Source organism: Phaethon aethereus, assembly GCF_964289735.1.
Source record: "Phaethon aethereus genome assembly, chromosome: 3".
Taxonomy (NCBI): domain Eukaryota; kingdom Metazoa; phylum Chordata; class Aves; order Phaethontiformes; family Phaethontidae; genus Phaethon; species Phaethon aethereus.
This window is the reverse complement of record NC_138576.1, coordinates 104,563,680-104,589,218: the sequence shown is the minus strand read 5'-3', so window position 1 is coordinate 104,589,218 and position 25,539 is coordinate 104,563,680. Positions and strand designations below refer to the sequence as shown.

Below are 25,539 nucleotides of genomic sequence, written 5' to 3'. Positions count from 1 at the left end.
ATACTTGTTTTATAACTAAACAGTAGTGTTTCAAGAGCATTAATTCAGTTACTGCATGCATATAAAAAATAAGAGTGAGAAAGCAATAATCTATCCCAAGTCAATATGCAGTCTCTACCACTTTGCTTAGAAACATTCCAATTTCCCTAATAATAATATAATAGCAAAAATTACTTTTTTTTTTTAAATTATGCTATACATTTTCAAAATGCTGTTTAATGAAGAAATGCTCTTCATTCAGGTCTATCATGCTTTGGAAGGTACATTACAGTTGGTCATTTATCAGGTAAAACGTATGTCTTTCTAGCACCATCTGCCCATTTTACCCATTAAGAATATAAGTTCTTCAAGGCAGAGGATTTGTTGCAATGAGCACCCAATTCAGGGAAATGTTCCAGTACTTTCCTGGTCTTTCCATGCACTGATACAGTTGAACGAAACTCCTCTGCTATTACTCATGCTCTGTCATGCAATAACAACGGCTGTGGGAACATCAGGCTGTATCATGTGGCCTGAAATGGTCTGTTCTGTTTCATGGGTTGAGGCTTCCTAATAACTCAGTGATGCTTTCCAAAACCACTTATCTTTTTATCAGCCATATGCCCTGCCCTGTGACAGCTGATCCCCTCCACACTTTCCGTTTTTCTTACCGTCCCTTCACAATAAACAGTATCTGTTCATACTTGGCTCAGGTTGGGACATTTGAACTGTAATAATTCAGTGTGATTTTGTTTTCGCTTTAGTGAATTATTTTCTTAACTGCAACAGAATTATGTCAGTGTTACGCGCGTGTATAGTGCATATTTCCTCAGTTTAACCCTGCTCTTACTTGGAGGCCCTTCACCACCAAGTTCAGTGAGACTATCCTCAGCCACCTGGTACTCAAAAGGCAGACTGTGGAACATGGCATCTCACGTACAGTGATTATTACGTGTTTAAAAAATGTGTCCGGTCCTGCAGCACATTCAAGAAACTCGGCGCATCCACATGGTGGTCTGTATAGGCAGAATCCACTGCTCTGCTAAAGGAGCGTAGCTTGAAAGGTTATGCCTCAATGTGAGAAATGAAAAATGTCATTTTCTGCTTCGAGGTTCCTTTTTGTAGTTTAGCAGCTAGATTCCTGCATTATATCAGTTCTCTCTAAAATGGTTTTATAACATGTTCTGTTTGCCAGCACAATATTAAGTGGTCCCCAGACACTGTTTTAACTCACTTGTCATGTTTTCTACACTATACCTCACTTTGTAATTACTGCCTCCCATTGCCAATAATTCATGCCCTCCAGAAGGCCCTGTTTAAGACTGAGTAATAAAATATGGAGAGATTAATATTCAGTTGATGACAGATCATTTAATGCAAGTCTTACCAGAACTCTCCAGCGTCTAGGAAATTGGCTGAATACCGCTGATGGCTGCTTTCTGATGTCATTCAATTAGCAACCAAGGGTTAGTTCTCCGAGGTTATTCTCCGGAGTTTAATGGAACAGATTTCTTTTTAATCTTCAGTCCTCTACAGGGAATTGTATGAGGTGATTTTAATTCAAGTTTATTTGGCACAAAAGTGGATCTTCTTAGATTGTAAATCAAGACTTGCATTACTGTTTCAGCACTGTACTTAGTAAATTTAAATATTTTTATTTAATTGCGTGCCGATAGCCCCAGTGAAAACACAAGAGCTTTGCGTGCATGGATCCATATTCAGGTTCTGAAGTTGCACGTTGCAGTCTAGATGTTCTCAAAATCTTATGGGAAATCATAAACAGCTGCATATGTTGCCAAGTGCTCAGATGTTTTGCCTTACTGATTTCAAAATCGTAGTCCCAACAACTTAACTAATACAATAAAGCATCACACCTGTTTCTTTCCCTATACCTGCCCTTTATGCCATCTTGGCAATACAAAGGAATTTTAAAATGGGTGTGGATGACATTTATCTAATTTACAAGCTGATTTCAGTAGGGGTGTTCATGTGGGTACATTCCAGCTGAGTAAGAGCATTGATATATTTGCTCTGGTAAATTTAGCAGTCACAGTTTTTACAGCATGGATATTACTTTTCTTCTCTGCCATTAATTACCAGAACTGACAGAAGGGGACATACCCCTGCTTAACCTACTTCAGTTCTCACTCAAATGCCTTGGTGCCTTTGAAAAGCCACTGATGCTTTAAGGTAAGACATTGCAGTATGCTTATTTGTGTTTTATTACTGATGGAGTCAAAGAGTGAGAAGTTTTGGTTTTAAACTTGTGAGAAGTGCTGGTGTGAAACCTGCTTCTCCCCATTCCCGGAGGCAGTGGGGTTTGTCATCAGAGACTGCCTTTCTGCCAGGGTTTCAACCAAGGTGTTCGGCTCTTACTCAATGTGGGGGGAGAGGAAGGGAAAGGGCAGAGACTTCAGATATCCCAAGGAAAAAAATGAGCTTTGGTTGTCTCTGAAAACCACCTAGGCTAGAACTTCATGCTGTATTAGCACTGTTTGAGTATGTTTTCAGGGTGTATGGATGTCATGTGTAAAAGCACTAATAGCAATTCTTTGCTTCAGAGAGTAGGTGCACACTTTTCTGGGTGGCAACACTGTCCAAAGCAGGTCTTACCTGCTCACCCCCACCCTTCTCCCACATTGCTGCCCTCTCTCTGGTGCCAGCACAATGCTTATGGGCTGCATAATAAACCCGCTCAGTGAACTGTAGCTGGTTGGAAAGTAACCTTGCATGAAAAAGAGTATTTCTTTGAGTGTCATTGGCCTGATCCTGTTCACAGAATGGCTTGACCAACAGCAGCAATGGCCTAGCTGAAAGAGGGGAGCTTGCCATGACGGAGAAGTAAAGGCAGGGGAATGCCTTGAATTGGCAGGTCGTGCTTGCTACTGAACACTTGTGTCATGAACCCCTTCACCCTCATTTGGCATCCAACATTTGTATACATAAACAGGATGGATTATCTGTCACTTGATAGCTGCATACATATCTCAGCTGGCTTGTTAACATGCTTTAGTAATAGCTGAACTCTTGGACATTTAATAGGTGGTTGTGATGCTATCACTCATTTCCTGAACTGACCACTTTTATGCAGATGAAGATGGCAAGCTGGTGACTCAGAACTATGTTCTTAATGGTCACCATTTCTCTGGAAGTTTGATTCAGATGTAATAGCCTGAAAAGATTCTTCTCCTTCTCCACTTTCCTTTGGGAATAAACAAGGTAGAAAAAACACTGGAAGAATTCATGACTGATTTTGAAGTTTTTTCTGTGATGAGAATGATGGCTTTTTGATGTTTGTATTTGGAGGTATTCTTTCTGGTAGTATCTTCTTAGGTATTTTGTGAACTTTTAGCATCTTTATTTTTAAAGAAATTCATGCCTTCAAGAGAAGGACTTAAGTGATAAATCATTTTCACCTCTATCTTGATACTTGCTAAAGCAGTACTGGTTGATAGCCTGTAAGCGATTACTCTTCATAATTGTCTTTAGCATTTCAAACCCTTAAACTAGCCTTTGCAGTGATGTGAGCACAATATGCCCAATGCATTTGAATCCTATGAATCGGGCAGGACAGGCAGCCCATCCATACTTCAAGTCACTCTGTAAAAAGGTTTGCCATTGCCAGTAAAATGGAATAAGGTCATTTTGAAGTGAGTGCTTCTTGTAGCTTCCTCATGCCGTTTTTATTGCAGAAGGAGTTGAAAAATGTACAGTAGTGGAAAAATGTCTTACACGGCATCTGATGTACAGAACAGCAGTTCACAAGCAATGAGGCAGGGCTCCCAGGCAAGATGTGAATCTATGACATGCAGGAATATGCTCCACAGGACTCCCCTGGGAGCTGCAAACCATTAACAATTTTACCAGGTGAGGTTTAGTTCCCTAAAGGGCCACTCAATACTAAGCATTCCTAGTGAATTGTGTACTTTTTCCCTACATCCCCCATACTTCAGTTCTTTCTAGTGATAATCATGTGAAAAATTAAACCAGTTGGCTAGTATCAATTCCTTTAAGACTTGCCCTTCATAGTATTGGTTAAAGGTTTGGAACAATCACGTGAAAAGCAATGCCCAGGGAATCCTTCCCAAGTTTACCCTAAACTCACTGCCTTGGGGACAAGGCTTTGGGTGGTCAGCCCCTGAATACATATTATCCTTCCTGAGTAGGGATGATCAGTACGGTCCAGGATTTATGTACCTAAGAGGACTCCAAGCATTGACTGAAGGAGTGCTGAATGAAGTGTTGGCTACAGATTGGACAAGTAGCTGTCAAAGTAAAATACGAAAAGCCTTAAGATAAAGCTGTTTAAAAGAGAAATTGCACCTGATACAAAATATCTTCTGCTTCCAGTTGAGAGAGAATGATTTGGGGTAACTTTTTTCCAAAAGTGTTTAACCATTGTGTTAGCAAGTTTACATCCCTGCTTTTAAAAAGCAGTTACACATTCCATTGCTCAGCATTTCAAAGACTATGCGGCTTAAGTTGTGGGGGCCATTCCTGTCAAGATGACCTTTGAAATATTTGTTACCACCTTCCTGCCAGAAGTTACCAGTTGTATAGCAGAATCAGCAGAGCAGAGTATTTTTGTCTACTAATGATCAAACCGTTCCTTGAGGTCACTCCCAATCTTTGCACTGAAGTAGCTACAGAGAGCTTACCTGATGTGTTATACGTACTCTCCTCCGGGCTGCTTACTCCTTAAATCACCGTAACGGCTTGCCTTCGAGTACATGTATAAACCTGAGGGCGTATCTGTGCGGCACAAGGCAGTGTGTGATAAATGAAGTAACTCTGCATGAGAAGCAATGCAGATGAATTGGCAGGATTGGATAGTTAGTCTTGCTGAGCAGCAGAGCTAATTGTTCAGGTTCTTGTCATTCAGGGCTACATTGGAACAGTGCTGACAGGGAAACAGCATGGCTGTGCAGCGTTTTCGCCGTTAAGTGACTTCAGCAAGTTGCGCTGCAGTCTTCTGCCATAAAAGCCTGTGCTAGCTAAAATGGCCGTCCCATGTTTTGGGGGATTTGAGTAGCGCTTCTGCACATGCTCTGAGGACGCACGTTAAGGGTGCTGGCTCAGGGTTCTTCAATAGTCGTCCGTAATTCTGCGGCCCACTACTTTCATTTGGTGTTTGCACATAGCAATAGCTGTGTGGCTGTGACTTGGAACACTTGCTATAGCACAAATGGCCACGGTATCTTATCCGTGCGGTGGAAGAGGCTCAATGGACATAGACTTTTTCTCTGCCTGTCGCTGCTGTCATCTTTATGTTCTGCTCTCATAAAGGCAGCTCGCTGGGCTACAGGTGAAGGCCATCAGAAAAATCCCAATGACCGTATTTCATTAGTCATGAAATACGGTCTATAAATAGCCTTCAGGGACTCTCCATCCAGAGAGCTAGCAGGGTCAGAATGTTCATTTACAGGATCTGGGCTGGCTGAGGTAAGGGGAAGTCCCTCTCCATGCTATCACGCTGCCGCGGGTTCGACATGCCTGGAAGTCACACGCCGAGACGCGCCACTCATGTACGCTCCCCGCGACCACGCCGACGCCAACCCAACTCCACTCGCACGAGACCTGACTTGATGGGGGCAGGAGCTGGATGCAAGACCCAGGCCCGGCCTCGGAGAAGCACGGCCAGACGCTGCCACGCGCGAGGGGCCTGGCGGACCCCGGGGCGGAGCCGCCGGCGGGCGGCGCGGCGCCTCGAACGCGCTGTCCCCTCAGGCGCGGCTCGGGGCCCGCGCGCGCTCCCAACGGCCGCGGAAGGCCCCTTCTTCCCCTCAGGCAGCCCCTTCCCCTCCGCCCGGCTGCCGGCGGCTGTGAGGGGCCGGGCGAGCAGCGACTCGCCGGAGAGGTGGCGTGAGCCCCGCGCGCTTTCCACGCGGCAGCTGGGCGATGAGGGGATGAGGGGAAACGCCGCCTCACAGCTGCAGGGAGACAGGCGCACGTAGAGCCAGATATAAAACCCATCTAGCTATATGGAGGGCAGCAGCGTGTTCGCTGACACCGAGCGTGCCTCAGTGGCGAGGGAGGCAGCGTTTCCAGCGCCGCTGCAGCCGCGGCGGCAGGGCCAGCAGCCCTGGGGCCTCCCCCCGCCCCGCCGCCGCCGGAGGGGGCCCTCGGGCGCGGCCGAGGCAGCCGGGGCTACAGTGTCCTCTAGCGGCAACGCTCCTGCCCGGGCCCGGCAGCCAGCCGGAAAGTGAAAGCCTTTCAGTTTAAGCCCAGAGTTTCGGGATGACGATGAAGAGCCCGATATTCGCCCGGGCGCCTCTTCCCGGCGAAGCACGGCAGGGAAGCACCCGCAAAGCCCCGGTCCTGGACGCCGGCCCGCCTGCACCTCGTCGGCGGAGGGTCCCGCTGAAAGCGAGGGGGCTCGACGCGTTCCTGAGCCGCTGGAAGGCGATCTGTTGCAAGATTCGGGCCGAAGTAACTAAGTTTTTGTTGTTAGATAAAAATAGAAAATGTATAAACCGCTTTGCAGCCTACCCAGTTCGGTTTATGACTTCTGGGAACGTGTTGAGCTTTTAATGATCTGCTTCTGACAATGCTGCCCAGCCTGCCAAAAGCAGCCAAACCCAGCACTCTCGTAAGAGAATAATCATCATTCCGATAGAAATTCCAACAGCTCTGGTGTGACTACTCTGAGTATCTGCTTAACGTTTGCTTACCATTAAACGGCCAAACTCCCTTGCGGCTTACAATGCTCTTTCAAATGAACTGGAATACGAGAATCGCATCAGGATGATGCAAGGTAGGATCATAGTTCAATGCAAGAAATATGTAAAGGTCTTGCACAAGCCATGTATAGTAACTGCATCCTTTTGGCACCAGTGCTTGTACTTGTCATTTGCTGACTCAATGTGGAGTTAATCTAAGAAGCAAAACATGTAATGTTTCAAAGAATTGTGCTTGTTGTTTGGAGGATGGGAGAGGAAATGGAAAGGCTAGTTACACTTGGATATTAAGTGCTAATGCACTGTCTTATCTTTAGTCAGTGGGGGAGAGGGAATGGAGCTGCTGTGAGTAAAAATTTGAATTTGCATTTGAAAACTTGTTTCGCTTCTGCTTGGTGTTGCCTACTATCAAGCCAGCAAGTATCTGGTTGCTGCCTTTGAGCTGTTTACGGCAGCTGATCTGGGGATGGTTTGATTGAGAAACTCATACTGGAAATACTACATTTCATAGAAGGAGATGGTGAATAGAAACCCTGCCTTTAGGCTCTATCTTATTTCTCTCTATCCATACTGTAAATGAAATAGCCCACAGCATTGTGATTCAGCATTGTGCTACTCACAGCATGCTCACAGTTCAGTGTTGAAGCAGTGGAAGTGCTATGCATGTGTGTGAATTAAAAGGTCTCTGTATGAGCTGGGCATTTCTGGGTTTGAGTGATCAAACTATGCACAAGAACGAAGCCACTCACTAGAGTACTAGTAAAAGACTAGATTGCGAGAATTGAATTTTGCCTTTTGTTGATCTGTTGGAATATCCAGCAGTCTCATTTGTGCTGAAGCCCCTGTTATCAGGGGCAGAAACCTTCATCATTCATGTTGCCTATGAAAAGAATCAATTCTTCCCCTCTAGTTGGTCAGGGTCCCTAGTATTTCCTTTCATTATCTTCATTCCTGTGGATGGTGACTATTTTCCTTAGAGAAGTCAATAGAGATGCAAGAAACTGTCTTCTTCCACAGGCTGCATATACTGATCTCTGACTTCTGAGAAGTGGGAGTATTTCAGGGAAATCCTCTCAGAATTGTCTTCTGGGAATGTTAATTCCTGAGGCGGCCCTGAAATTTTTCTTTCTTCTTATATTTTTCTCTTACATTTTGTCTGCGGATTATGTTGCTGTTTATCTCAGTTCCTACTTAAAAAGCAAGTGAACATATTTTCCTCTGCCTTAAATAGTCTCATGGCTTTTTGGCACAGTTTCCCATCTTTACCAGCTCAGGATTGTAGGTTATAAACCCGAGGGCCAAACTTCAGTTTCTTGTATCATTCTATCCAATAAATATTGCTGGCATGTCCCCACAAAGGATGTTTGCAGTCATTTGCCTTGTTTTTCACTCTGGTAAAATTTTGTTCTGTGTTTTTGCTCTACTAAGTAAATGGAGATTCATGACAGTAGAGCCAAAGAGAATTCTCTTACCTCTCTTTATGAAGACCTGTCTACCTCTGAGCTTTTTATGGAAAATTAATCCAGATTTTCTGAACTGACTGTGCACTTTCAGTCTATGATTTTTGGCTCACTAGCTGTCTGTGTAACCGTCAAAAAACTTACAGGCAGGGGAGCAAGAAAATGACACCTACCCCTGGAAGATAAGTAAAACACAGACTCTCCAGATGAAAGTCCAGATTGGTCAGAATTTGTTTGAAAGGCTGAAAGGCATAACTTTGCCTTGGTTTGTTTCTTAGCAGATTGATGCAAGATGAAGTAATAAGAAGCTTTCTATCTCTTCCAAGGCTTAAAAAGCTGAGCTCAAGCTCAGTGTGGTATTTTCTCTTTGTGAAGCCTTGCATTACAGGGGTTTATTTGCCTGTGTCCAGTGGGAACAGTTATGTAGTGGTCAATTTACTGAAAATTAAAACTGGTATTGTAAAACAATGGTGGTGGGTTGTTTTGGTTTTTTAGTGCCAAGAGTTTGAAACAGACTCTTTTGCTCATGACTTTATTAAGGGATTTCATTTTTTCTATTTAAAAAAAAACTGTTTTCACTCGTAGTAATGAAATGGTCCGCTTAATGAGAATGTGTAGAATACTATAGATGTCCTGGCAAGTTTTTCCCCAGCTCCTGGCCTGGGCTTCCCATCCATTTAAAATAAGAAAACCATTTAATGATCAAACCTCCCTGGTCCCCACTCATAAATTGAGAATTGAAACAACTCTTTGTACCCTGCCTGTCTCTTTCTAGGCAAGATTTTAGCATTTCAAAGAACAGCCCATTACTTTATATTTGTCTGCTGTTTGGTGGCATAAGCAAGCCACAAATTCATGTGTGGTTTCTAAGCAGTGTTCATTACGATGCATACTGAGACAAGTTTAACAGTGACTTAAATCATGGTGTAAGTTTCTCATTGTATGTAAATTATTCCTAAAAGGGGAGTATGTGATAAAATGCAGTAACTTAAGCTAATTCAGCACTTGACAAGCATGCAAAACAAGTGTAATGGAGAGGCTTAAGAGGAAGAAATGTGTGAAGATAACCAGTATATTTGGGGAGAACTGTTTAATCTTAAACTCTCCTGTTAGTTATTCATGTCACCATAGGCTGGGCATTAGGTGCTTTTGCAATAATTGCTATTAACAATGTGCTTGGCCTCTCCGCAGAAGTCATGGAGCATGTGCTGAGTGCAGCAGCACTGGGAAGCGTGGCTGAGTTTGAAGGAACTGGTTAAGCACTGGGTTGAGCTGGAAGTCTTGGGAACTGCAGGAAAGAGAATCAGTTGATAGATATGCTGGTGGTTTGTGTTTTGAGTAGGGAGGTGGGGGCCCAGAGTAGGGAGGGGTGGCTAGGGCTGAAAAAGAGCCAGAGAGGGAAAACTGTATTTTTCTAACTTCTCTTACCCTTTACTGTAGCCTTGCCAAATTCTGCTCGTCCAGAAAGACAGAATCTAAGAGAAACATTTTATTTCCCTCTTGGCCTTCAGCTTTCTCTGGCAGAACAGTTTTTCTGACACTCGTGGGATGAGACAGTATGTTTTTTGGTTTAAAACTGTAGTTTACCTGCTGAGGAGGGTAGGTACATATAATTGAGAGCTTGTAGGGAAGAACGTGTAACCCACTGTCACAATGCTTGTTACTGAGGCTGCTGCTGCCATCTATATGGCTGCTTTCTGCCATAAGGCAGATAATACTATATTCATTTTACAAGCCAGCACGTTACATTTGTGCAGGTCACTCTGCCCAGCACCTATCTGTGAACAGTTTATATTACCTGTAAGCTGATTCTCATCTTACATAGTCTGAAGAATGACCACTGAAGTCAATGATTTGCTTCTCTTAGACACCAGGATTATAGTTTGTATCACTGTTTAGTCACTGTTAAATTTGACCCAGAAAGTTTGAGGCGCACATGCCTACCCTGCTGCTTAGGGTAGGCATATGCATGAATTTAGCTCACTGCACTCTTACTAAGTAGAAGTCTGGAAGGGACAAAAAGAGACCTTCCTCTGAAATTTAATCCAGATCACACTTGTGGTATGGTACAGAACAAGAACCACAGAGCCCTTTGCCAGTCTGAGATCTTATAAAACCTAAATGCACCAATAATCACTGAGGTTATATTTAAATGTTTAATATGACTCTTGAAGGCACATGCACATTTAACATCTGTATCTTTTTAAAGTGTTATTTTTTTAACGTATCACAGCTCTGGCAGTAATTTTGTGCTAATTGCTCAGAACAGGCTGAATTTTGAGGGATTATAAATTTAAGTATTACATTTACTGTTTGGGTTTTTTCAATTTACACATACTGAATAGTCAACTAACCTGACATCATTGGGAGCTCAGGATGGTTGGTGACTGTCCATTTCACTCCACGAGTGTGGATTTATTACCCTGAGTCACAGAAATAGAATTACCTTTTCATGAGGTTGGAGTGATCTGTCTTTCCATATAAGATGCTACTATGGTAATGTTGGTCATGTTACTAGGGTGACCTAAAAACATTAACTGGGTGTTTTACACAGAATTCATTTTAAAGGAAACTGGGCATTACCTTCTGTTCCCTTACTAATGCATATGTTTATCCATGCTTAGAAATACTCTTTAGTGCTTGAATTTTAGTTCAAGAACTAAAGCACCTTAATGGTGCTTAAATCCCCCAAAGAATTTAAGCACCATTAAGGTCACCATAATTCCAGCTCTCTGCTGCCTAACCCTAAATTTCTGTTCAGCTGGGCATGCACAAACATCAGGATTCATCATCTGCATTTTCATTTTGTGTGGTTGCACAGACCTGTAGCTCTAGTAATATGCTCTGAGTGGGAATTTGCCTGCCTGTCTGACCACCAGGATCTGTTGTGGCGTTCATTCTGAGCACGCACACGTTTCATAGAATCATAGAATGGTTTGGGTTGGAAGAGACCTTAAAGACCATCTAGTTCCAATCTTCCTGACATGGGCAGAGGTAACTTCCACTAGACCAGGTTGCTTGAAGCCTCATCCAACCTGGCCTTGAACACTTCCAAGGAGGGGCATGGAGCTATGGCATTGGAGCAATGTGTGTATTTAGAAGGCTTGCTTAAGGAGTTAACACTCAAATCATTGTTCCACGATGACTATGTAGGTGGCACATGGCAGAGGCCAGGCTGTGGATGTTGAAACCTCTCTTTAAAAACACAAAGTTCTTTATCAATGCTAGCAGGGTTTTTTTTTGCAAGATGACTTGTCCAGTCCTTGTGACAATTCATATCCTTCTTTCATTTGCGCACAGGAGTGGTATGCTAATGCTTTACTACATAAGGAGCAGTCTGGAATGCTGGACATAACTGGACTGCCTCTCAGCAGCTAGGACACTGATTATGTATCTGAGCAGCAGAATTAGAGGCTTGGCAACAAGAATAGGATCCTATAGTGCATTCAGTGTCCATGAATATTCAGAGTGAAGGGGTCAGTTATGAACAAATTTATTTTTTTTCTACTTTTGCTTGTGACAGGTCAGCTTTTAGAGGGAATCCATTTTCCAGGATATAGTAATTACATTACTGTTTCTGAGCTAGTAGTGTCCAGAATGAGCTCTTCTGTGCTTTAGGAAATCGTTGCTAAACAACTGTTCCAACAATCATGAAAGCTGATAGGACACTGTGCAAGCAATTTGGATCATGAGACAATTAAATGCATCTTAAAATGCCTTGAAGAAGGAAAAAAAAAGAAAATGAATACTTCAAATGTCTTTAAATGGTGTCGTCATATTTTTGGGAAGAGATAGAACGTGGTCAGAGGGCCATTTTCTGTGTCCTTCTCTGATGTACTTGCTGCTGTCCATGGAATGTATTGTTAGTCTGGAACTTAAATATGTGTCATGTGCCATAGTCATTAGGCTGGAGTATCTAGGGAAGAGAAAGATGAGAAACCAAACAACAGGTTGATTCAAATCTATCCCCCTGCCTATCCCCTTATTTCCTTTACAATCATGAAAATCTCTTACAAGCTGTTTTCATTGCACAGGTGCTTCTGCTGCTCAGACATAGCCTTGGGTATGCTGATGCCTTAAGCAAATGTAGGATTGTACCCACTCTCTCCCGTGTCCCTCCACCTCAGAAAACGCTTGTCCCTTGAGTCAGTTCTCCCTCCAAGTAGGCTTTGTGAGGCTTGATACTCATCTGTTTGAAATGAACACCTTTGGTTCCCAGACGCACCCTGGGAATGTGTGCCTGCAGCTTGTGGAGCCCCGATTCAGTGACACAGTGAAAGGAATCTGATGTTCCTGCCTCAGGGTGGAAGGGTGATGGGTTGACTGACTGCATGTGAAGGTCTGCTGTTCGGAGGTCCCCGAAGTTAAGAGCTGACACAGTTCAGTAGTAGTTTTCTGTCTCGTTTTAGAGGTGGTGCTAGAAGGTAGTCATCATCTTAACTTGTGCTAGCTGCCTTTGCTGCTGTGGCCACAGTGTCCAGGAGGACTTGAGGAGCTAGAACTGCTTCTTTGGAAAGAAAATAGAGTTCTTTGTTTATTTCATTGTTACCTTTTTCTCATCTGGTTTCTGCCACAGTGACCTATTCTGGCCTAAGCAAGATCATTATAGCCCCTCTCAAATGTTTTTATGGAATTCTTGCCTGTGTTGAAGAGGACTTGGACATGTCTTGCAAAAAAAGACACTAGCTCCCACACTGATTGAAATCATTACCGGTCAAAGCATTCATTTTCCCAAAGGCATCCATGAGACCTTTTATGATTCAGATGTTTATTTACAATATAATGCTCAATTATGTGATGCCTTTGTGCTTCACAGACTTTCAGGTTTATTGTAGTCCCTTGCAAATCTTTTGGAACCTTAGATGTGCGAATACCTGTTCATTTGAGTTTGTAACGGTAGTTTTCTTCAGTGAATAGCTCCTAAATGAGGCTGTCAGTGAACTTACGTGCATGAGAGTAAGAATACCAAGTCTGTGCATTATATGTAGACATTTTCTTAAAAGATTCTGTTTGTGTTACATACAGAACTGTGCAAGTTACTGCAGACACAGAGAAGGGGAAATGTGATATATATTATCTTATTTGGAAATACTTAATCACACAATTAGAAGATATTTCATTATTCATGTGTAAGATAGCAGTTGAACTTCTGCTTGCACTCTCAACAATGGCATTTCCTGCTTTTGAATACATATTTGTGCAATTTAATAGTTGCTTTAGCTTCCTGCAGGATAGTTTCCCTTTTCTGTAAGGGAACTATTACACTGCGTGCTATAAGCCAGCTTTGTAACATTCTGTTCATTTGTGTAATGACTTCTAGAAAGACGGGAAGGCAAGGGTCAGTGCACAGAGGGTAGGAGGGTCAAAAATCTTTTGAAGAAACGCAGATAAAAGTAATGACATAAATGTAGAAATGCTTCTCACTGCTCTTTGCTAGATGCAGAGCGGCAAGGTATTACTTGAAAGGCAGTTACTTTTTTTTTTAATTAATCTCTCCTTTCTCTTGCTATTAAATTTAAGGATTTTTTCCCTTGAACCTAATATTGGAAACCCATCAGAATTAGCACTGATAACTGGTTTCTCTCGTCACCCTTTCTCCTGTCCATGGATGGTTTTGCTGTCAACAGGGGAATGTGGTATGGCCAAACCCAGACATTAAAAAATCCTGTTTAAAAAAGAACATCCCCATGCCCAAACAAACCAGAACATTTGTTTCTAAACATGAAATGTTAACAGTCTAATGTGTAAAATTTAATTTTCTCTTGGTTTGTGAATTTAGCATACACAAGTAATATTTCTAAGGCTCTCCCTACAGTCGTGAGGAATGAGTGTCTTGCCCCCTCACATGTATTTCAGATCTGGGGCTTTGAGAATGTGCGATAAACCCACAGGGATTAGCTACAAATGTGGGAGTTACAAGCCCTGTGTGATTCTGTTTCAGTGGTTGTAGTACATTACAACCAGAGGGGAAGTTCTCACCATGCCAGCATCAGAGAGCTATGCTTAGCCAAGCCAGGTGAGAAAGGATCCCTGTTTTAGCTGATGAAAGGTAGCTGCACTCCATTCAGCGGAGGGATATTGTATACTCAGTTTTTCCCAACTAATTTCTCTTGTTCTGATCAACTCTTAACCAAGCAATTGTCAATGGATTGAGAATTTTGACTGCAGTAGCTGTTTGGATAAAGGCACACATGCGCTTCTGTCACAGAAAAGTGTCTTCTGGGTGTGCAGGAAAACACTGAGCTATTCTAGTTCTACATGTGGGTAATTCTGCATATAAAATAAATCCTTTGGAGTTAGGTAAATTTGCCAAATGCTATCTCTTCTGCTATGTTCCAGAATAGCCCATAATTCTATTGTAACGCAGGTAACTTAACTCACATTTGTTTTCTTCAGAGGAATTTTTTTTTATCTCTTGGATTGTTCACACTCGTGGTGTCACTATTGCTGTTAAAGGCATAAAGTGTAAAACAAACAAACAAAAAACCCCCTAACAAAACGACCCAAAAACCCAAACTCAAACAAAAAAACCAAAAAAACCCACAACAACAAAAAGCCCCCAACAAAAAATAAAAACAAAACCTAACCAAAACACAAAATTAAATGTATTTCTAGGTTTGAGTGGAGTGCCATTTATTACAGGTGTCTTGGACTATTTTACTTGGATGTAAGTGGTAATCACATGGCAAGAAAATTTACCTTTCTGTTTACTAGCTTTCTAGTGACTCAGCACAGTTTTGAACAGGTCTTGCAAAGATCCACGAAGACTCAGTCTTCAAAAGTAAGGGATTTTCTTTTTCTTGGGATGAAAAAATGGCACTGCTGTAGCTTTTTGAGATAAGCTCTCAAAAGAAGGCTATTGTTAGATCATTTTTAATACTGTACTATGTAATTGAGAAAAAACCCATGACACTTCTCGTTTCATGTCAAAATACTTAGAAAGGAAGGTATTGGTTATTATCCCCGACTTTCAGATGGAGAAATTGAGGCATTGAGTGGTTTGTGTGTTTAAGTCACACAGCATGGTAGAGATTAAAATCTGCAACTAGATGTGTACCCGTGTTACAACTCCTTAATGCCACAGAAGAGCTTGGAGCAGTTGATAGACTCATTCCAAATATGACTGAGGATGATGAAGACCCTGTTGTAAGGGACATTCAGGAGATGGCACTTAGGGCAGAAGAAGCCTCTCAGAGGCAAGCTGAGGAAATAGAGTGACTAAAGGAACTGAAATAAATACTAAATAATCCCTCAAATATATCAGTAGTACTTAGCCTGTTAGAGAGTCTAGTGCCAACTGATGATCAGGGTGCAAAGGGAACACTCAGAGCTGAGAAGGTGAAGAAACAGAGGTCATTCCCCAGCCAGAACCCCTTCAGGATGAGGCAAAGGGAAGTAAACCAGCAGAGGATCTGTCTGAAACTGAAGTGACTATGGGTGGTGTCTTACAGAAGAATCAGCACTAGCCAATTGGGTTTTCACTGCGAAGATCAAAGAAAATGGCAAGAGAACATTGCTGAAATACTAAAAATAATGTGTAACTCTCTCACTGTCTGTCTGACTTAATCTTCCTTGGTATCTGAGGACTGGAGTGTGGCAAATGTCACCAACCTTTTCAAAAGGTTCCAGGAGCATCCAAGGAACTATGACCCTGTAATCTGATGGGCAAATTAATGGGAATTAAGATGAAGGAACTCTGAATCAGTAGGTACCTAGATAAATACAGTCTACTTGAAGAGTGTCAGCATGGCTTTTTTAAAATGAAATTCAGGCTTACAGACACATCTAGAGTTCTTTGAAAGGACTGACAGATGTGCAGATCAGGGAGATTCAGTAGATGGCATTTATGGAGACATTTAAAGAGATTTCAGTAAATTCCCTCACCAAAGTTCGGTTGGTTGGTTATGGTTTTTTTTTTTTTTTTGGAAGAAACAGGAGGTATGAATAGCAAAAATGCATATGCATGCATAAAGACTTGATTAAAAGGTAGAAAAGAGAGTGGAAGTAAATGAACTCTCTTGGTGGGGGCAGGATGTCCAGTGGAGTTCCACAGGAACCTGTACTGGGACCTGCACAGCTCAACATTTTTATAAATGCTGTGGTAAGAGAGTGAGTAGTGTAGTGAGAAAGTTGATGATGGTACAAAATTACTTAGGATAGGAAGAAGGGAAATGTAAGATGATTTGCAGGAAAACTTTATATGTACAGTTTGGAAATTAAAATGGCAGATAAAATGCCATGCAAATAAACACAAGGTAATGTATATAGGGAAAATCAATCCTGGCATCATGTATGAAATGTTGGGCTTTAGTTTACCATTACTACTCAGGAAGGAGATTTTGGGGTTATGATAGTTGCATTGCATCAGACTTAATGCTTGGCAGTCATCAAAAATGCAAACTTGATTTCTGGAATTATTAGGAAATGGACAGTGAACACCAAGATCCTGCTGTATTAATCCATGGCTTGACCACAGCTTGAATAGTGTCTGTAGTTTTGGTCCCTTTATCTTAAACTACTGGAAGAGCCACAGTTTTCCCAGGAAAACTGGGTGACAGGAATGATCAAGGATGTAAAATAGCTACCAAAAAAAAAAAGGCAACTGGATAGGTTGAGACTCTTTATCCTGAAAAAGAAACGACATAGCAAAGCATAAAATCATGTGGCATGGAGAGGATGGACAGATGTTCACTCTTGCAATTCAAGAATGAGGGGCTCTCAAGTAGAGTTATGGGGAACAGGGTGAAAAGAAAAGGAACTGTTTTCTTCTAAGTGGTGATAGCCCTATGGAATTTACCACCAAAAGTTACTGCAGATGCTGGTACTTTGGATGTGAAACTGGTCAAATACTTGAGAGAAAGATCTATGGAAGGCTACTACCTAAAGGAATCATGTCAAGCTTGTGTGACTCATGGGCTGAAAATAGTTGGAGTGTGGGAAAGCACCCAGAGGAAGCATACTTGCCCTGTTCTTATTCTTCCTTGGACAGCTGCTTTTGATCACTGCTGTAGAAAGAAAACTGGCCTGGGTGGACCTTTGGTCTGAACTGGTGGAGCTGTTTAGTTGGGAATGCAGGCAGCTACTCAACAGGCAGCTACGTGACATATGCTAACCTGAGGAGCTGAACCAACAGGCAGCTACGTGACACATGCTAACCTGAGGAGCTGAACGATACCTGAGCTGGCTTTAAATGAGCTATCTCAGATGCCAGTAGCACCCTGTCCTCTGGCTGCACGGAGAGCTCATCCTCTCAGTGGCATCAATTAGCCTGTGCTGAGTTTCTTGCTGTCATCACTGGGATGTTCCCAATACTAAACTAGCTTATATAAAAATATCACTATGCTGCACAACTCTATGCTGTGTGACCATACCCGCTGTCTAAGTGAGCATGGTGGCACACCAATTGTTTTTGCAGAGTCTACAAATACGAAGTTGCTAAACTCACAAAAGCAGAAAAGAAGGATGCCAGCTTCAACCCTCAGTTTGTTTCCATTTTCTATTTATTCATTTCACAGGTCTAATAACCTTTTTTGAGTGTTGGCTATAGTAAACTTAGCTTGGGGTCTGAAAATCATTAGGGTTTGAGGGTGGGGTTTTTTTTTTTGTTCATGCATCACTGTCAGCAACAGTAAAGATACAGCATCAGTTCTGGCTGCATATCAAGAATGGACTCCAGTGTGTTCTCTTTTAACTGTGATGGCTTTGAAGATCTAATAGCACTGAAAATTAGTAAATAACTATTTTTATCACTGAAGTCAGCAGTTCTGACTCAGAGTGCCCACTAAGGGAATGAACTTTAAACAACAGGATTTTTTAAAAATATTGTCACTCTTTATCTTAACTACACTTTAAAAAGGAATGATGTCTATTATAGAAATGAAAATATTATGTTGGTGTCATTACAAATTAATGAAGAATGTTACTAAGTATTTCTGTAAATTAATATGATTGCACATTTTAATCATGTGATTCTCAGGGTCTCCAGCTGGGGGCACTGGGCAAACACAGAAACATGGCAATGGCCAGCATGAATGAGACTTGCATCTGGTCCAGTGCTCTGCTGGGGTGGGGGGTGGCGGCCAGGGAACCAAGAAAAATATGTGAGATACAGTTGTCATTCTGGATTTAGGAATTTTTTTTAAGATTAAGTAGATTTAGGTTTCAGAACTCTTTTGCTACTGACAAACAATTGTATTATTTTATTTTCATTACCCACAAATCATCCAGTTTCGTTTTCAAAACTAAGAATCAGTGGTTTTAAAACCATCTCCTAAATCAATAACTTCAGATTCTGATGTGCCCAAGTAGAAAAGTTACTGAAAATTTAAATTTGTTACCATTCAGTTTCACTGAATGCTTCCAGCCTAGCATAAATCATTGGCTCTACCTACCTTCAATATAGCTATTTATTCATTTACACCAAGGCAAGAACTAGAAAAAAGTAGAAGATGCTCCTTATTAATGTACAGTGTAAAGCCCAGCATGCTTTAAGGTCTGCATGGGCCTGTACACACAGATTTAGCATCTAAAACAAGACTTAAGGAGAAGATACGACATATTCAAGGAATATAAGTTACGCTATTAGGAATATGTCACAGAGACCAATGGTGGTTTCATGACTTCAACTCGTACCACTTAAAGAAAATATTTTATAATATCAGTTCAGTGATTCATAGCCCTAATTTCATTGGTAAGGTTTTCTAAAACAGGCCAGGCAGATGATTTCTAAGTTTACCACATTAGAAATGAATCAGGTACTCAAAAGTAAAATTTGATAGCAGCTATAGGAGAACGCATGAAAGGGTGTATACACATATTGGGACTGCACTTCTGCAAATGGGTGTACCAATAAGGAGAGTAAGCATTCAACATTGCCAGGCTCATAGTATCTTAGATCTTCCTTCCAGCTGATATTTTTAACTAGATTTTGCAATATTGCAGTGGATTTCCTGGTCCCTGGAGCTCCTGGCCTTCTATCTGACCTCTGTATTACAAGTTATGAATACTTGCAAAGGATTGAAGCCAAAAGTTTTTGTCCACATTACCGGCTGTCAAAACACAGGGACTTCTGTCTGGGTGTAGATACTTAGTTTTGGAAAGGCAGGATAGAACATTTTGTCCATCTTTCCTCATGCTTCTCCAAGCACACACACATGCACACGCACCAACAGAGAGAAACAAACCAAAGCCCTACTCATGCTATACTACTTTAGTATCTTCCATGTAACCACAGAAAGCAATCTATAAATATTAAAGCTTCACAGCAGCAAAAGCATTAAACTCATTAGGTAATCAGAATGCTGAAATAACTATCAGATGGTTGCAAGGTTAGGAAAGGTTCAGGAGTTCTAATTTCTAGTGCTTTAATTTAAGTCCTAGGCTAAGAATAAAAAATTAGCCTGGAATTCATGAGCAACCTTGTAATAACAAAACTTTGTTTATACCTTGCAAGCAGTGAACAGTACCAATTTCACTTTATAAGACGCTTATTGTTGCAAACCTATGAAACATGTTTGTTTTTTAGTATCTCAGTGCTGTTTTAAGAAAATGAAGTTGCTCCTGGACCTTGAAACTTAGAATGAACTAAATGACACATGAATAAATATATATTAATTTATTTTTTATTAAAGTATCAAAACAAACTTGAGAATAGAAAACAAACTGCTTTTAAGGCATTTTAAAGGTTGTCCTGAATAAAGTATACCTTTAGAAAACTCATGCAACATACTGCTCCTGTGTAGCTGTTTTAAACACTTTTTTTGGGGGCACAGTCAAATGAACTTGAGTACCATCATTTTTAGAGTAGCGTGCAGAAGCACGCATGCACGCACACACACATACAAGCAGTAGAAAGCAGCTATGACTGCACATATAAAGAAATAAAAATAGATTATCTTCTTGACAATAGTGGTACCATATTAACATTTGGCATGCTAAGTAAATAACATCAAGCAACAAAAGCATGACGCCTGCGTCACCAGTGATACGGTTAAAAGCAACCATACAAATTCCTTAAGGGAGACATGAATACTACCATTATATTCTAGTCTCTGTGGTAACACTTTATAACAGTATAGGAGGCAAACAGTTTTGTCAGCTGATATTTGATGCGCAAAAGGCAAAGCCAAGGTGGTATGGTACTGGGATGGTGCCTCGGTTTTGTATTTCCACTTTACAGAAGTCAAATACCAATGAACATCATTCGACAAGTTTATTATAACATACTTCATGTATATCCATTCTCTCAAAAACAGCTGGCCCAATTGCCCGTGGAACTTGCTCTAAGCCAGGGAACTCGTGGCAGAGGCTCCAAATTCTGCCTACAGGGCATGAATAAAACTCTCATTGAAGTTAGTGGAAGCTCCTTCCAACATACAGAAAGACAATGGCTTCTCAGCACAGAATCAGACCTAGTATGTCATTTTTGGAATACTTTCACTTTTCAGATACATGAAGTACATATCTTTAAAACGTGATATAGGACATTACAATATATCCAGATCTTAGGAAAATGTACTAAGAAGTTCTGTTGCAGAATATAACTATCGTATAAGGATCAGGTATGATATCTGATAGACTCATCTGGGACTTGTAGGGCAAGAAAGAAGCTTATAGCTGAGGTATCTTTAAGTTTAGCCTTTGGAACAAAAACACAATTTCAACACTGCGTAACTGGTGTAAAATATTATGTACTGTAAGCTCCATTCTTATTATCTGTTTCGTTTAAATTGTGACACTGAGCAGCTAGACACCACTGGTTGAGGTACAGAATTTTGGAAGGTATAATCTCTGCACCCAATTGTTCAAGATACTCAGTGCCTCATCTGTGGAAAAGATGAAGGATAAGTGTTTTCAACAGTTTTCAGTAGTGGTGTCTCAAATACAACTGGTGAAGTTTAGGAATATATAATATTAAACACCAAGAGATAAAAGTAAAAAGACAGCGCAACACTTGTGTTTGCAGTTTTATCTTGTTCGCAGTATTTATTACTCATTAGGATATTAGTGATAAATAAGGATATTTTCTTTTACAAAAAATTGTAAGGATATATTTTATAGGATTAAACAATCTGAGAATTTCACAGAAACATCAGAATTTAAACACTCATAGCTCCAACTGTTTTGTCCAGCAGCTCTTCTAGCAGTTCAAAACATCTAAGGTTAGTATTTATTAACAAATAAAAACAGTTATTTACTACATCAAAACTCTTGCCTCCTTTAGATTTTACGTAACACTTTTGACTGTAGTTGCCACTCAAATGTAAAATAAAAAGTAGCTGCAATCATAATTTTTCCCTCTGAATCACCTGGCAAAAGGAAGTAATCCTGACCAGGATGGAAAAAGCTTTGTCAAGCTCTTATGCCTATAAGAGCTAGCTGCATAAACAGACCCACTGAAGTCCATGGAACCTCTTCTGTGAGTGAGGGTTAATAGCATGAATTAAGGCTTGTGGGATTAGATCCTAGATGAATTATTAAAAAAAAAAAAAAGGAATTTTCACGATTCATGAGCCTGGGATTCAGTCCTGCAGTTAGTTACTCAGGCAAAACCTGTATTGATATCCCTCCATAGTTAGTTTCCTCTTTCCAGTGGGTCCAATTCACAGAGTCACCAAGTGGTGGTACAAGCTGGTCTTCAGCAATTCAAGGAAAAACTGTAGTCCCCAAAGGATAGTAGGTGGGGTTCCAGCTCATAAAATACAAACTTAGCTACGTGGACATTTTGCAAGAAACATTTCTTTGTCACACCTACTAGGCTTTTCAAATTCAGTCTGAGATGAGTCATAGAAAAAACCCACACAAGTGTTGTGAAAAAAATGACAAAGCTTAGTTGGAACTAAAGACTTTTTGTGTGTTTATGTGTGTGTTAGGTTAGAATGCAACATTACGTATCAGTACGTTCTGCCAGAAACCATCCTCCTGGAAACTTTGAAACTTTAAAAATACTCTCAGTCTGCTTTCCCTACCAGCAACAAGGAAAGGTAATGTCCATCCAGCACAGCTGTCTGTACCATGTGCATCATCGGAAGTCATAGTGTTCTAGCACAAACATCGTGAGTGCAGATACTGTATACTAGCAGAGAGCTAAAACTTCTGAAGCTGTTGTCTGTAGCTCCTAGGAACAGCAAGTATGACGGGTGCAACACCTATATTTGAGGCAGAAGATTCTTCAGTTTGATTGAGACCAGATCTTCCAAGGGGAAGAATCGCTGTCAAGCCGAAATGATTCTTTCCGCTTAAGAAAGCAATCTGCCCTTCCTAAAGGCTCTTGACTAATAGAATCCTACACATTATGTCAGACCCTCCATGGATTCTGGTAGTTGTTAAAAACACTATAAATATTTCCGTGTTTGCCATATCACTTAACCTTGTAATGTGCCTTCTTTGATCTGTTGAATAAAAAGATTCCTTTCATCTTCAGGTGTCCTTCCGTTTTGTGCCCGAACTATACAAGTGGGCCTGTGAAGATTTAGCATGTATATCAAATGCTGCTTCTCATTCTTTAGCTCTTCAATCTGGGCTTTTAATTCTGCATTGATAGTTTCCAGCTTTTCTGATTCCTAGTCGCAAAGGACAGAAACAACTATGAGACTGAGTAGTTCAAGCAGTTAATTGCACCGTTTATCTAATAGTTGCAGTCTTTCATTGGTGGGAAAGCATATGGCTAGCTGAGAAAGAAACTGCATGTTCTTAGTGTCTTGTAATGGTGAAACTATACATTCCCCAATCGATAATAGTAAAAAAAAAAAAAAAAAAAGATTGACAGTTACCTTCAGAACTGAGTGTAAAAAAAAAAAAAAAAAAAGTTGAAAGGCCAAATTCAGATTTGCATTGACTTAGAAGAGCAGGCATCCAAAGTGCTGTTGCTACCTTCTGCAAAATTATTCTGAACCCTTTGGGTCAGAAATTTACCCAAAATTATCTATGCTTCTTATTAACTCCCTGGAACATCATGTCATGTATCTGCAAACCCATGTTAAGCTAACAAAGTAAGGACATAGCTTTTTTTTCTTGCCCCACCTCTGGATATAGGAACAAAGACAGACCTGACGCTGCTGTAATACAGTTTTATATTGTGGCAGAGCAGGTGAAGACACTACTGGAGTCTTAGGACAGAGAATTCAGGGCTAAGGTACTATGCCACTCATTTCATAAAGAAGTCAGAGGTTACTTGTCAGTGTTTGTAGGCTGTTGGACTCCACAATGGATATTATATGAAGTGAGATTTTACTATTTTTGTGTTCAGTGTACACATTCAAGTTAATATCCCCATAGACAAGATCGGTCACTGAAAAAATAATCTCTCAGCACACCTACCATGCTTTCACTTTTTCCCCAGTTTTAACCAGGTTTGATTTTGATATATAGCATGTTCATTTTCTTATAACTAACGTTTTGACAGGTTTACAGAGTTTTGGGTGACATCTTTCTCTATTTCCTACTATGACAGTGCCCCTGGGCTGTCTGTTCAGATGCTGGCAGGATGACAGATTGAGAACAATTCAAACCAGTCACTTACTTTCTGCAAACATTCTGTTTTTTCCTTCTTTTTGTTTCGGCACTTTGCAGCAGCAATTTTGTTCCTTTCCCTTCTTCGCTTTTTTCTTTCATCCTCTTCAGGAGAAAACTGTCCCATAAAAACAGATACACAAAATCCATAAGATATTGTAAATACTCAACCTGTATTCTGATAACTTCTGCATTTTAAAAAGCAACATGGATAGTGTTGTCAGTGCTCAGATCATGAGTTACATAAGGATGCGATTCTGACCTTGTTTGCCATACAGTAAAACAGTAGTAACTCCATTAGAATTGTCAATAAAAACCTGACTGGAGTTTGGATGGATGTAATCCATGTGATGGCTCATTTTAAATCAATGGTACTCAAACTTGCCAAGCATCTGCCTGGGCTGACTCCCAGACCTCCATCTTTTCTCTGCTTCCCCAGGAGAAAAAGGAGCATGGGAAGTGGAGCAGAGGATGTGGCATGAGAAAGGCAGTGAGAGTGCAGCAAATTAAAGGCAGCACAAAAAAGGGGATATTAACATGCTCCTTCAAGCTTTATTTTGTTTCCTGTGGAGGCTCAGACAAAGGTGTAGCTATTTCCCTAATTTCAGCTACTTCTCCACTTTGTAAACAAAATGCTTTTCATGGAGACTCTTATGTTAAAGTAAAAACCTAGCGTGGACATAGCATGGCCATGTCTACTTCAGTGTAGTCCACGTGGGTCCTACTGCACTGTCCTCACTGAAGTAAAGCTGCAGTGACTTATTCCAAGTTCAGCCACAAGTAGGCAGGGAAACCAGATTAGCACTTGCTCTACTCTCTATAAAACATTGTCATTAGTTCATAATTAAAAATAAAATACCTAGCTATAGGCCTCAATGGAAACAAGAAACAGAGGGTCTCCCAGAAGCACTTAATAGAAAGCCAAGCAGCAGGCTTAAAAGGATCAAGTATGGTGGAGAGCGTTGTTGGATATAATCAGTGGTTTTATGGTGAAATTTTATTAGAGAATTAATCATTTGCACTGAAATGCTGTTTAAAAAGTCATACCTCTGTTTTCATGACTGATGTTTCAATTGGCCTTTCAGAAACTGTCACCGCGTCCAATGTAGAAGACATCCTGTGGGACTGGCGCTTATTCTGAATGGCGAACCTCAGTTCCTCTTTCACCAGTGGGGTTAAATTTGTGAAATCATCAAACCCCAGTGACCCTGCAGGGGACAAAGTGGGAACAATTGCGGAGGCGCTGACTTCTAACGCAGATACCTGGCCTGAGTGTTGGACCATCATTTTGCTGAAAGGTAAAAAGAGATAATAACAATAGTCTTTCAACAACTTTAGAAAGGCAAATAACATCTCCTACAGGTATATTTTATAATGTGAAATAATACTGTATTTCTTGCACTGCTTCAGTCCTCATTCCCCATCTACCCCAACCTCTCACTGGAGTCAAGCAGTTAAGAATTTGCTCACTAGTAAAAACTTCTACTTTAATAACTAAATAACTTACCAACTAAATACTTGAAGTTGGTATTTAAAAATAATAATAGTATCATCACATTACACAATATCTAGGTCTTTCTGAAACTTAATACAGAAAAAATTGTTTCTATGTATGTATACTTGAAATTTTAACGTGGTAATGTGTGAATAAGGAACAAAAATTAGAAAGCAAAGTATTATTATTATTATTATTAAAAGAACAGAAGGACTTTAAGAATATCTCCACCCTCAAAGCTATACCACCACAGATTCCAGCTTCAAATGGATAGATCTCAGCTATGTTTAGGCAGAGCTCAGAGTTCTCCTAGAAGCTGAAGTTTACTAACCAAGACACAATCTGTCACAAAGTATCAGTTTTACACAGAGTTGTAGATCTGGTTATAAACTCCTTGAAAATGGTTAACAGTAAGAGC

The 25,539-nt window shown here is 40.8% G+C and overlaps 1 protein-coding gene across 1 annotated transcript; it reads right to left on the bottom strand.

The window, feature by feature from the left end:
• Nucleotides 1-22,227: 22,227 nt before the first annotated feature.
• ATF3 (activating transcription factor 3) lies at nucleotides 22,228-24,913 on the bottom strand (the record flags this gene model as incomplete). Its single annotated transcript, XM_081997581.1, has 3 exons — nucleotides 22,228-22,677; nucleotides 23,637-23,744; nucleotides 24,674-24,913. 3 exons carry the CDS (start codon nucleotides 24,911-24,913, stop codon nucleotides 22,480-22,482), a joined length of 546 nt encoding a protein of 181 aa, XP_081853707.1. The 3' UTR covers nucleotides 22,228-22,479.
• Nucleotides 24,914-25,539: the final 626 nt, after the last annotated feature.